The 14550-nt window shown below is 42.8% G+C and overlaps 1 protein-coding gene across 1 annotated transcript in view; it reads right to left on the bottom strand.

Annotated features, from left to right (window-relative positions):
* Positions 1-14550, bottom strand: part of WWC2 (WW and C2 domain containing 2) — a 354353-nt gene that overhangs the window by 107585 nt on the left and 232218 nt on the right. The window contains exons 10-11 of the mRNA XM_082256568.1: positions 10664-10753; positions 2801-3390 (exon numbers count right to left, since the gene is read on the bottom strand). Of these exons, the coding sequence (XP_082112694.1) occupies positions 2801-3390; positions 10664-10753 (680 nt within the window). The remainder of the gene's footprint in view (positions 1-2800; positions 3391-10663; positions 10754-14550) is intronic.

Raw genomic sequence — 14550 nt, 5'->3', positions numbered from 1 at the left:
TGTAGCTCGATTTGGGCAGATTTGTGTTTTTTAAGCTTCCCCCACCCCCAGGTGATGCTGATGAGGCTGCGCTGATAAGCACTGATTGGTGGCACTAATAGGCACTGATAGGTTACGCTGATGGGCACTGATGAGGCTGCGCTGATGGGCACTGGTAGGTGACACTGATGAGCACTGATGAGATAGCACTGATAGGCAAAGATGAGGTGGAACTGACAAGTGGCACTGACAGGTGGCACGGCTTGGCACTGATAAGCACTGATGAGGTGGCACTGTTAGCACTGCCGGTCCACTCAGCGGCAGTAAGGAAAGGGAGACCGATCAAGACCAGCTGTCAAACTAGGAAGATGATGTTGAAGGTGGGCCAGCAGTGAGAGCAGCACTGTCCATCAGAGGGCGCCGGTTCGCACAAAGGAGCGTGTATCCAGCTCCAGCAGGCTGCAAATACGCAGCCTCAATTATCGGCCAGCCTGACACCAGTCTGCACACCCGGTGGTGGGCCACATGGGAGGATCACGACCACTGCTGCAGTGTAACCAAGGCACCAGTGCACAATTCCCAGTCACCATTGGGACCTGGCATCTGGGTTTTGTCAAGCCCTTCCTTGCTCTAATCCCTAGCCCTAACAAATTAAAAATATATATATATTATATATACACACACACACACACACACACACAATTATATATATATATATATATATATATATATATATATATATATATATATACATACATACATACACACTATATTACCAAAAGTATTAGAATGCCTGCCTTTACACGCACATGAAATTAAATGGCATCCCAGTCTTAGTCCGTAGGGCTCAATAATGAGATGGACCACCCTTTGCAGCTATGACTGCTTCAACTCTTCTGGGAAGGCTTTCCACAAGGTTTAGGAGTGTCTCTATGTGAATGCTTGACCATTCTTTCAGAAACACATTTGTGAGGTCAGGCACGGATGTTGAAGAGAAGGCCTGGCTCACAGTCTCTGCTCGAATTTATCCCAATGGTCTTCCATTGGGTTGAGATCAGGCCAGTCAAGTTCCTTCACCCCAGACTCGCTCATTCATGTCTTTATGGACCTTGCTTTGTGCAGTGGTGTGCAATCATGTTCAAACAGGAAGGGGCCATTCCCAAAATGCTCCCACAAACTTGGAAGTATAAAATTGTCCAAAATGTCTTGGTATGCAGGTGCCTTAAAAGTTCACTTCACTGGAACTAAGGGGCCAAGCCCAACCCTTGAAAAACAACACCACACCATAATCCCCCCTCCACCAAATGATTTAGACCAGTACACAAAGCAAGGTTAATAAAGACATGGATGAGCGAGTTTGGGGTGAAGGAACTTGACAGGCCTCCACAGAGTCCTAACCTCAACCCGACGGAACACCTTTGGGATGAATTACAGCAGAGACTGCGAACCAGGCCTTCTCTACAACAGCAGTGCCTGACCTCACTGTGCTTGTGGGAGAATGGTGAAACATTCCCGTAGACACACTCCTGAACCTTGTGGACAGCCTTTCCAGAAGAGTTGAAGCTGTTACAGCTGCAAAGGCTGGGCGAACTCACAATTGAACCCTACAGACTAAGACTGGGATGCCATTAAAGTTCATGTACGTGTAAAGGCAGGCTCCCCAATATTTTTGGTAACATAGTGTATATTTAAAAAAAAAAAAAATGGTTACAACGTACACATTTAGTGGTTTGGTGCTGCTCTCTAACCCTTCTTGCCTGTACCCATGTGGCAAATACAGCCGTTAATGAGATTTCTCTTGTAGTCTGATGGGCTCAGGGGCTCCATAAAACCTCTGTCAATTTTTTTGATTACACACATTCTTAGAATTTTGTCCAATTCTATCTAAACTCAGAATGGAATATGTGTGGCAAACTTTTTATACAATTCTCTTGGATGTTGCTGAAACTGCTAAAGTCAGTAAGGATGCACCGTTATATCGCGGGCCGAAAATTATCGGCCGAAAATAGGGTTATCCGCAATTTGCCAATAGAAAAAAAAAAAGTGCTGATAATGGCATGTTGCATCCTAATGACTGCAATGCAAAAACACCCCCTATTGACGTCAATGGAAAAAAAAAAAACACCCCTCATTGACTTCAACGGACTTCAATGCAAAAACGCCAGCTACATTAAATTACTTTTTTTTAAAAAAAACTGTCCATTTCAGTTTCGAGTTTCAGTTTTCCTGCCAAGTGCATCCTGAATTTTTGATTTCAGTCCAGAATTTTTATTTCCGCGCACTACTAAAAATCAGACACTAAGAGGGAATTAAAAAATGTCTGAGACGCTCTCAAATAATGCCATTATCCATAGTAACTATTCCGCGTCTATCTTTAATTTTTGCATACAGCTTAGAAAATGAAAAGCTGATTAACCTAACACTTTTTATTAGCTAAATATACAATTTATAAAAATAATTAAAATCCCTGCTCCTTTGCCTAACTGAAGTGCCATGGATAGTACTCACTAGATACATCACCTACCCACTTTTATAAAATGTTTGTCTTCACTTCACTGGTGTTTGAACGGATTAAACTGCAGCTTTAGGTATTATTTCTTTATTATAGTCAGCACTAAAAAGTTAAATGTAGTTTTATCTCACAACAATAAAAATCAAAGAGAGGTTTAAACTCTGTAACACTACTAGTCAAATAAAAAATGTTGGGCTCGAGATACACAATTTTGTGTTAACAAATGTATAAAGGACAAGCTAGAACAATTCCAAAACCAAAAGCCAAAATGTTGCTTCCCTTTGCACACAGAATTAAGGAAGGACTCACCTCTATTTTCTTCATGTAATACAGTATTCTCCCGATGCCTTATACTCTTTTCCACAAAGAGGGGTGGAGATGGCTCTGTAATAGAGTCCAACAAATGCTGATTTTCACAGATGCTCATTTCAGAGAATATCCCAGGAAGCTCACAAGTTTCAAAATCTGTACCAAGAGAGTCCTGAGTAGGCAAGGAGAATGCTCCTTCCAGTACAGGGGGAGAGCCTGGTGGGGACAATGATGAAAGTGATGACAGGGAAGACAAAGAGGTCACAGACTTGGGAGGTTTTGATTCTTGTGGGTCTTCTTGAGCAGTGGTTATATTGCTATAGTCGGAGCTGCCATGGCAGTGGACAACCTCATTTTCGTGAATTGTAGTTATTGGCCCAGATGGAATGTAACTGCTCTTCTCCTGCAGCATAAAGTCCAGCTTATACTGATAGTCCAAGTCTGCCGCAAGGTCACCCTGATTATAATAAAGGTCTGTAGAGCTCAGAGAATTCAGAGACCCTCGGCTAGAGGTGTTTAAAGACCCTCGACTGGATGCTAAAGAGCCAAGGCTGCTGCCTGATGAAACTGACAGTGTGCTGGCAGAGAGGCTGGAAGAGAAACGCAAGAGAATGTCAACCTGAAAATACAAAGGTCCTCCAGATCTTCCAAACTAACAAAACAGAAGGTAAATTACAGACAAAGTAAAAGAGAAAGGGTCCCTTTATTGTACAATCTAAGATCCTTCCTCAAAGCCTCCTAAAAAATAAAATAAAAAAGTAAAAACATGACTAAAAAATAGTTTACTTTTGTTTGACTGCCTACCGCCTACACGTAGTAGCGTGTTTTCGCCCTATTTTTTAAATGGTCAGATGTGATTAGTGCCATCAGTTTGAGTACAGATGAGTACAAATGGTCTGGTTGGCCTTGCCCTTAATAAAAAACAGATTACCCACCTGATCAAAATTCATAAAGATCGTCAAAGCAGATCAAAATTTGCCCACATGGCTCTAGACTGCAGGAATCCTCAAACAACGGCCCTCCAGCTGTTGCGGAACTACACTTCCCATTAAGCTTTGTAAAACTCTGATATTCACAGAAATGACTAGGCATGATGGGAATTGTAATTCCTGAACAACTGGAGGGCCATTGTTTGAAGACCCCGGCTCTAGAGCATAATCATGCCAATAAGGAGTCAAAACAATCTTCTTGTAACATTATCGAGGTTGTTAACATGCTTTGCAAACATTTAACACCAAAATCAAACTATTTCTCTCTCACTATAATTCTATTATATATAATTATTGTGTGTATATACAGCCGTGGCCAAAAGTTTTGAGAATTACACAAATATTAATTTTCACAAAGTCTGCTGACTCAGTTTTTATTACGGCAATTTGCATATACTCCAGAATGTTATTAAGAGTGATCAGATGAATCGTAATTAATTGCAAAGTCCCTCTTTGCCATGAAAATGAACTTAATCCCATAAAATACATTTCCACTGCATTTGTGAAGAAGGCTTCAGGGTGCCCAAGATAGTCCAGCAAGCGCAAAGACTGTCTCCTACAGTGGATTAAGTAAGGCGGGGCGTAGTTTCTGCTCTCTGCACATCTATTGGGACGGATGCATTACAGTGCAGTGTATTCTTATGTGAGAAATGGTGGAATATTGTCTGGTAGAGAACACAAACACAGCTCTTATCGGGGCATATTAAAGGGGACCTCTGACCACACTATTAAAAGGGGACCTCTGACCACACCATTAAAAGGGGACCTCTGACCACACCATTAAAAGGGGACCTCTGACCACACCATTAAAAGGGGACCTCTGACCACACCATTAAAAGGGGACCTCTGACCATACCATTAAAAGGGGACCTCTGACCACACTATTAAAAGGGGACTCTGACCACACTATTAAAAGGGGACTCTGACCACACTATTAAAAGGGGACTCTGACCACACTATTAAAAGGGGACTCTGACCACACTATTAAAAGGGGACTCTGACCACACCATTAAAAGGGGACTCTGACCACACCATTAAAAGGGGACTCTGACCACACCATTAAAAGGGGACTCTGACCACACCATTAAAAGGGGACTCTGACCACACCATTAAAAGGGGACTCTGACCACACCATTAAAAGGGGACTCTGACCACACTATTAAAAGGGGACTCTGACCACACTATTAAAAGGGGACTCTGACCACACTATTAAAAGGGGACTCTGACCACACTATTAAAGGGGACTCTGACCACACTATTAAAAGGGGACCTCTGACCACACCATTAAAAGGGGACCTCTGACCACACCATTAAAAGGGGACCTCTGACCACACCATTAAAAGGGGACCTCTGACCACACTATTAAAAGGGGACCTCTGACCACACTATTAAAAGGGGACTCTGACCACACTATTAAAAGGGGACTCTGACCACACTATTAAAAGGGGACTCTGACCACACTATTAAAAGGGGACCTCTGACCACACTATTAAAAGGGGACTCTGACCACACTATTAAAAGGGGACTCTGACCACACTATTAAAAGGGGACTCTGACCACACTATTAAAAGGGGACTCTGACCACACTATTAAAAGGGGACTCTGACCACACTATTAAAAGGGGACTCTGACCACACTATTAAAAGGGGACTCTGACCACACTATTAAAAGGGGACTCTGACCACACTATTAAAAGGGGACTCTGACCACACTATTAAAAGGGGACTCTGACCACACCATTAAAAGGGGACTCTGACCACACCATTAAAAGGGGACTCTTGACCACACCATTAAAAGGGGACCTCTGACCACACTATTAAAAGGGGACCTCTGACCACACTATTAAAAGGGGACTCTGACCACACTATTAAAAGGGGACTCTGACCACACTATTAAAAGGGGACTCTGACCACACTATTAAAAGGGGACTCTGACCACACTATTAAAAGGGGACTCTGACCACACTATTAAAAGGGGACTCTGACCACACTATTAAAAGGGGACTCTGACCACACTATTAAAAGGGGACTCTGACCACACTATTAAAAGGGGACTCTGACCACACTATTAAAAGGGGACTCTGACCACACTATTAAAAGGGGACTCTGACCACACCATTAAAAGGGGACTCTGACCACACCATTAAAAGGGGACTCTGACCACACCATTAAAAGGGGACTCTGACCACACCATTAAAAGGGGACTCTGACCACACCATTAAAAGGGGACTCTGACCACACTATTAAAAGGGGACTCTGACCACACTATTAAAGGGGACTCTGACCACACTATTAAAGGGGACTCTGACCACATATGTTCTAGCGCCCATTAATTTAACGGGCTTAATGTCTAGTTGTCAATAAAAGCCTTTGACACTTATGAAATGCTTGTATTTATCCTTCAGTATTCCATAGTAACATCTGACAAAAAGATCAAAAAACACTGAGGAAGCAAACTTTGTTTGATTTTGGTGTTAAATGTTTGCAATTCAAAGCAACTTAACCCTGGTGGTGCTCCACAAATATTATTTTAGACAGTGATGTCAACACTGGGTCTCTATACTGCGCTAAGCAATATAGGCAGATCGTTGCAGTGGGAGCGGATGGAAGAGTGCTCTACCTAGCTTCCTGAATTCTATGTAATTAAAGAGGCAAAACAGGGACAGCCTGGCTAGGAGAGAAGTGCTAGATGATGCTGGACGGCCTGCATTTTCAGGATCCTGACTGCTCTAGCGAACACCCATATGTGATACTAAGCCTCCATGGTTAAAAAAAACTGAAATCCAAATAATGAAAGAGGGAGGCCAGAGACAGTTAGGCTGGGAAGGAAATAGCCAGATTATACTGTATGCCCTAAATCCAAAAAATGAGGCGGGTTCTATCCAACTTGATGCAGTCTCCTATGCACACTGTGAAAAGCTTACAGTGTGCAGCGAAAACAAGAGTAAGCAATTTCAGAACCGGAGACTATATAAATGTGCAAGACTGATGGTAAGGCTGCTTTAAGGAAGAAGTCTCCTCAGAAGTTAAAAAGACTTGTGAACCCCCCCAATGGTCCCAGTGCACATAAAACATGTCCCTGTTATACCTGTGCAGAGGCTTAGAATTAGTGCTGTCAGATTGCCATCTTACATTACTAGAGCAAGGAGATGGAATCTGACTGACAGAGGGCAGCCTCCACCTCTTTTGAACGCTGCCAGAATGAACATCTTTAGCCCTCCTGTATGTGCTTCTCTGTGCCCCCCCCCCCCCCCCATCCCCAATGTCTTTTTGCACTGTGAGAAGAGGATCTTTACTACAGTAATAGCTGGGAGCTTGTGTTGTGAATGACAGCAGCTGTACCCCAGTCAGGCTGCCTTTATTCACAGCACAAGCTACCAGCTACTACTTTAGCAATCTCCCCTGAAGCTGGTGGCTGAAGAAGCTCGTGGAAGCTGAATAGGAGGGGAGGGCTGCAGAAGAGGAGGTTGTAGCTTCGGTGCTGCCTGTACTTTCACCCATAGGAATGCCCATAAATTGGGTTTTGCCTGGGGTGGAGCTACAAACAGAAAAATAGTTTTATTTCTTAACCACAACACAGATTTTATAGTTAAGTGCTATGTGCCCTTAGTCCCCTGGGAGATTTACAAGCCTTTTAACTTCTGGTGAGAATTAGTCTACAAGCACACGTACACTAATAAATGGGGCCTTTTATTTGGTGAACAGGTCATTTTGGGGCTGTGGTCATCAATTCCTATGCAATCAGAATATGTTATGTTTTGATATTACAAATAAAAAATCTCAGTCTCTATTCTGGAATAATAATTAGGCAGATTTAAAAAAAAGTATATAACATTTTATGCCGACTGTTTACTAAAAATACATTTAGATGTGTTTGAAGGCAAGGTTTCCTGTAAACAGTTAAATTGTTTAGAACACAAAAGAGAAAGATTATCACATTTTGAGTACAACATTGTGCATTTTAGCCATGATACACATTTGCCTGCTTTGGCTGTAAGGAGCGCTTAGTAAGATGAAGCATGTCTTATTGACAAGGCTTTAGTGATTATCCAGTGTGTAATGAAGATGTTTGTCAAACCTAATTAGTTCTTCAAACATTATCAATTTGTTTATTTTGCTGTGTACAAGAGAAGGGGCAAAGTACTGATGAGTATTATTCAATTCATACAGGATATTAATTATAATAGATACTTCTGTTCAGAGCTACAGGAAGCATAAACAAAGGGAAAAATCAAAGACACCTAAATGATCAGTTAAATAATGATAAATACAAAGCCATTTCTAACACAGCTCTTCTGATTATTTTATTAATTATAAAAACACAACCACTAACTGCTAAATTGGAATCAATATCAAACCAGGACTTTAGCCTAAATTTATAAGGTTCAGATTTTGTAATCTTGTACTAAACTATACTGTATATTCAGAAACTTTAGTTTGTTAACCATTTTATTTGGGCAGATTAAAGAGAATCCAAAACAATTAAAAAAAAAACCTAATATAGCAGCTTACCAGTATTTACTGTAGATGTGGTGGCTGCATTGATTTCTTTTTTTCAAGCATTTCTTCCTTTATTTTTACCTGGTGATCCTGTCAGTAACACCTGACAACACTAACTTACTGTACTGTATATCTACTGAAGAACAGCATTGTCAACATAGGCTACTCCCCTGATATGGAGTATAAATATCTCCCCCTTTTATCTGCATAACATATGGGGGAGTTGTTCTGTAGGCCACATATAAGAACTTGGAAGGCTGATATACAATGAGATTTCAGTTTAGTGCAGGACTTGACAAATTTGCTTTGAACCTAGGACCCAGCTAAAAACGTTAAGAGACAATTTTTTTTTTCCAGCTAACAAAGATTTATTTAGAGTTACAAAGGAGGTCTGGTGCTAGATATGTAAGATGTGTTTCGCAATCAACGTTTTTAAGGCGTAAGTGCCCGACAAGAGCGTGTACATTTGTATGTGCATATATGTGGGGGTGAAGGGCGTCAATTTCTTTTTTTTGAGTGGGGAGGGGGGGTTTTTTGGGGGGTGTGTATTTTAAATTTTCTACAATTAACCACTTGTCCTCCGAAAGATTTACTCCCCTTCCTTACCGACCATTTTGTGCGATTTGTCATTGCATTCATTTAACTGACAATTGCACAGCTGTGTGATGCTGTACCCAAATAAAATTGATGTCCTTTTTTCCCACAAATAGAGCTTTCTTTTGGTGGTATTTGATCACTTCTGCGTTTTTTATTGTTTGCGCTATAAACTAAAAAAGACCAAAAATTAAAAAAAATAAATAAATAATATTTTTACTTTCTGCTATAAAACATATCCAATAAAAAAATAAATAAAATCAATTTAGACCAATGTGTATTCTGCTACATATTTTGGTAAAAAAAATCCCAATAAGTGTTTATTGATTGCTTTGCGCAAAAGTTATAGTGTCTACAAACTATATGATACTTTTATTTATTTTTAACTAGTAATGGCAGTGATCAGCGTCTTATAGCAGGACTGTGATATTGCGGCAAACAATTTGACACTAACTGACACATTTGGAGGACCAGTGACATTATTACAGTGATCAGTGTTTAAAAATATGCACCTTTACTGTACTAATGACACTGGCTGGAAAGGGGTTCACATCAGGGGCGATCAAGGGGTTAACTGTGTGCTTAGCTGATGATTTTTAGTACTGTGGGTGGTGCTTTTACCAAGGGAAGGCATGGATCTATGTCCCTACTTTGTACAAAGGATCAATGCCTTCCCTACTGACAGAAGCGCGATCTGCCTGTGTACTGAGCAATCGATAGGTGCCAGTGGACATCAAGTCCGCAGTACCCGCTGCTGGGCTCCTGCAGTGTGCAATGACAGTGGGAGCGAGCTGGCGGCGGCACACATGCACGTGCTCTACCCTGCAAAGCTGGATCAGGTATATATATATATATATATATATATATATATATATACACGTGATCTGGCGCACATTGGCTGTCCTGAAGCAGCAAAACTGCTATGAAGGCAGACCTGAAGAGGTTCCATTTTTTTTTTTCCATCACATAGGGGACAACATTTTTTTGGTGAGAGGTTCTCTTTAATGAGACATCCAGGATCTAAAAGATACTGGATGTCTCCCCTAAGCTCCACTGAATGTAATGCAATGCACATACAACGTCACTTCCGGGTCAGCAACAAGAAGGGGAGGAGAACAGACGTGTGTCCACTCTCCTCCCTCCCCTCTACCTGGCGGCACACGTTATGCTGGTCTCGCGGCCACTGATGGGCAAGTGGAGCGGAGGGACACGTGCGAGGTGTGTGGAAGCATTCAGGCAACAGCACAGCCGCCCAAAAAATTCCAACCAACTACTTAACACTTACCCGCAGCAGGGCTAAATGTTAAAGAATACTACCAGCCCAACACCCAAAACTACATGTCCCAGGCGTCGGGTGATAGAAACTGTGCATCACTGCGCCTGGTACCAACAGTGAATGGGCTGACAAAAGCCCAGGTGCTAGGACACAATTTCTAGTGGACATGGCGACCTGGGATTTGTTGAGCCCTGGTTTAGTGCACAGGAAGCAACAAGGAAACTGGTTTTCTTGTAAGGTCAACAGGTATTTGTTTGTGTAAGTGCAGAAAAAGTTACTAGCCTGAAAAAGGAAAATTAATGCAACCGCCACATCTAAGGACTGGAAAAAATATATTAAATGTTTTCTCTTGGACTTAGATAGCCCTAATTAAAAATAAAAGCCCCCAACGTATTAATATATTAATTTTTGTGTTAGATATATACATATATTTTGCAGAAATTCTAATAAAAGTTTAAGGACAAGCTGTTGATTAAACTGCAGAGGCTAGAGATCAGTGACTTACCTTTTCAGCTCTGAATGCAGGTATGTGGCGAGTTTTGTTGTCTCTTCCAGCTTTTTTACCAACTCCTTCTTTTTCTCTTGAATTTTCAACCTGAGTCAATAGAGACATTCTGTTAAAAAATAATCTCACATTCTTTTTTGGGTTTATTTAAAAGCCCATTATGCTGCCTGGCTTTTGAAAACATACTTTAATCATTTTTACTATTCAAATTATTTAGCCAGTCACAATTGTTTTATACAGTATGCTTTGTACATGATTTCTTTAAAAGAGAAGGATAAGATAAGAAATACGGTTTTCTGACATTAGTTCAGGTATCAAAATATGTGCTTACTTTTGGCATATTTAGGGATTAACAAGCAAAACAAGGGCGACTGCCCGCCGCAGTTTTACGTCTGTACTTTGACGTTAAATACCAGTCTTATGGCAGCAGATAGCCCATGCCCAGCCCGCATCACCAGTATAGCGCCCTGCCCCCACCCCAGGAGATGGAACAGACCTCCCAACAGCCCCAGCATAAGTGGAGGGGGGGTAGGATGGGGACAGATGAAAGGGGAGTGCCTGACGGGAAGGAGGGGAACCCTGGGGTCTGACCGTCCCAAGAAGGGGCCCATGTCCACCCCAAAACCGTCCGGGAGGGGGGGGGCGAGACAGCTACTCACCATACCAGAAATCGGGTAGGCACCGCTCCTGACAGAAGTCCAGTGGAGCTATGTCGCGGCCGACAAGGCACTGGATCTAGATTATCTAGCCCGTCGCCCAGTCCGGCAGTTGATTGTAGATCTCACAGGAAAAATCCAAGAGGAAAAATTTCTATCTAAAAAGAAAACAATTGCCAGGACCAGAGATCCAGCAAGGAACTAGGTCCTTACTCCTGACTAGGCAGAAATAAAGAGTACCTATAGCAGAGAGGGGGAGGATACCCCCGGGGACTGCCCGTAGGCGTAGCCAGATTATTTTTCTGCCTAGTGTCCTACACGTGTATGGGGCAGTATAACTCAATGGTTATGAAGATCAGGAGCTATGTCCGTCAATGAATGAAAGAGAAATACTGATTTTAACTTGTAAACAACAAATGTCAGATATAGGCCTGGTACTTCAGTGAGTAAAAAAAAAAAAAAAAAAAACTGTTGACAGGTATTGAGTGAGGTGCCTGCACATACCTGTTGAAATTTCAGTACACCTTTCTTTCCCGTTAGCTTATTACAGCTTTTTCTGGGTTGAACGAAAGAAAAACTGTTAGCTCCGGTTGGAGCCGCTGTACTAATAACCAGACATAGAGGATAATGGAAGGGTCTGATCGGTCTGCCTGAAAAACTGACAGGCAAACCGGATTGGTCTGTCTAGTGTGAAAGGGGCCTATGCATAACGGAAAGTAAATTACAGTCAAAAAAGTATTCATAAATATTAGCCAACTGCTTTTATTGGCTTTTGTTTAGCAAAGCATTTTTATAGTAAGGCTAAATGGAAATGTACAAGCGCTAGACAGCTATCTAGACTATAATAGCCATTAGCCCATCAGAACAGATTGATGGGCAGCCAATACACACTGAAGAATAAAAGCAAACAAAGAAACAAAAAAAAGGGACATCTATAAATCCTGTCAGAGCCGTTCACACTAGCAGCTGCTGGTGTATGGTGTGACAACAACACTTGATGGGCTGTAAAAAGCGCAATACAATGTTTACTTTTTTTCTGCAAACTTCATTGAAATGTTACAAAGAGACATTTCATTGAATTGTATAGGCCGCAGTGTGTTGCGATGCAGTGGACTGTGTCATACTGAATTGCACTAAAAAAAGGAATGAATGCAATTCATTTTTCAGGGCACACCACTGCAAGACAATGGTGCAAACTGGCCTAATAATAAATAAAAAAAAAAAACTGGATTTTTGTCTTACCGTAAAATCCTTTTCTCAGAGGTTCACTGACGGACACAGCTCCAAACCTTCTTAGACCTATGTGCTTATAATGCTCTCTCCACAGGAGTAGGACTAGGCGGAAATAATTTTGGGTACGCCCTTGGGGCAGTCCCGGGGGGTATACTCCCACTTTCTGCTCTATTACTTCAGACTGTAACAGTGTCAGAAGAATAAATAACCCAACTCAACAGAGGGGCGGGTGCTGTGTCCTTCAGTGAACCTCAGAGAAAGGGATTTTACGGTAGGACAAAAATCCAGTTTTCGTTCACTGACGGACACAGCTCCATATCTTCTTAGACCCTTGGGACATCCCAAAGCAGTGTCAATATGAGGGTTGGGAAAAACACAGCAATACACAGATAATTCCTAAAAAGGGCTAAACATAGCCATCCAGGTAAATCAGAAGCCCAACCAGGAACAACTGGAACTCACTACCAGAAAAAAATACACTCTCAAGAGGCCGGAGCCTCAGCAATCGCAGCCTGCAAAACTTTGCGGCCAAACGCAGCATCCGAGGGTGCAAGCACATCTCCCTTTTAAAACTTTGTGAATGTGTGCACAGATGACCATGTAGCCTCCTTGCACACCTGAACCACTGACGCCTGATGACAGAAGGCCCAGGAGGCACTAAGTGCCCTTGTAGAATGCGCTTTGACAGGGAAAGGAGGAACCTGACCCCTAATGGAATAGGCCTGCACCACCGCCTGCCTGATCCATCTGGAAATGGTCGCAGCATACACGGCCTGCCCCTTACGAGATCCATCCATAAGGACAGACAAGGAGTCCGATTTACGAAGCGACTCCGTCGCTGCCAGGTACAACCTGATTGCCCAACCCACATCCAGGGAATGTAGGGAAATTTCTTTAGGATGTTTAGGCTAAGGGCACAAAGATGGCAACACAATATCATCATTTAAGTGAAACCCCGAGACGACCTTAGGACGGAACGCCTGACAGGGTCGCAACACCACTTTGTCCCTGTGAACCAACAGGTAAGGTGACTGACAGGACAACGCAGCCAACTCCAACACCCTATGCGCAGAAGTAATAGCCACCAAAAAGGCCACCTTCTGTGACAGAGTGATAAGACCAAGTTCACCATTATTTTCAAAAGGAGGTTTCTGAAGTACCGACAGTACCAAGTTGAGATCCAACGGAGGTACCAGGGATCGCACCGGATGAGCCAAATGGCGAACTCACTGCACGCAGGTGTGAACCAAGGAATTTGTGGCCAACGGCCATTGGAAAAATATTGCCAAGTTGGAAATCTGGCCCTTGATGGTGCCCAGAGATAAACACTGATCCACACCTTGTTGTAGAAACTCCAACAGGCGGGACCTGGAAAAGGCACGGGGAGAAACGCCCCGAGACTCACACCAAGTAATGTACGCGCTCCAAACTCGATGATAGATCTTCCTTGAAGTAGATTTTCTAGCTTTTAACAGCGTAGGAACCACCGAATCCAACAGTCCTCTGTCCTTCAACACCTGGCTTTCAATAGCCATGCCGTTAAAGCCAGCGACCGTAAAGCAGAATGGAAGATCGGTCCTTGAGACAAGAAATCGCCTCTTAAGGGAAGTCTCCAAGGAGCCTCGGCTACCAGCCTTACTAGGCCTGCGTACCAAGACCAGCGAGGCCAGTCTGGTGCCACCAGAATGACTGGAATCCCTTCCACCTTGATTCTTCGCAGCAGTCTTGGCAGAAGTTGTAGTGGAGGAAAAGCGTAAATTAGGCTATGCTGACCCTAAGAGGCCACCAAAGCGTCAGCCAGAGGATCCCTAGACCTTGCCACAAACCTCTGAGCCTTCCGGTTGAAACGAGAGGCCAACAAGTCCACATGGGGGTTTCCCCACAGGAGACACAGTTGTGGAAACACTTCCAAGTAAAGAGACCATTCGCCCGGCTGCAACGCCTGCCAATTTTCCACCCCTGGAATGTGTACCGCAGAGAGGGCTGAAACATATCGTT

The sequence above is a fragment of the Pelophylax lessonae genome (genome assembly GCF_965119305.1).
Source record: "Pelophylax lessonae genome assembly, chromosome: 1".
Lineage (NCBI taxonomy): Eukaryota > Metazoa > Chordata > Amphibia > Anura > Ranidae > Pelophylax > Pelophylax lessonae.
This window is presented reverse-complemented; position numbering and strand designations above follow the sequence as displayed.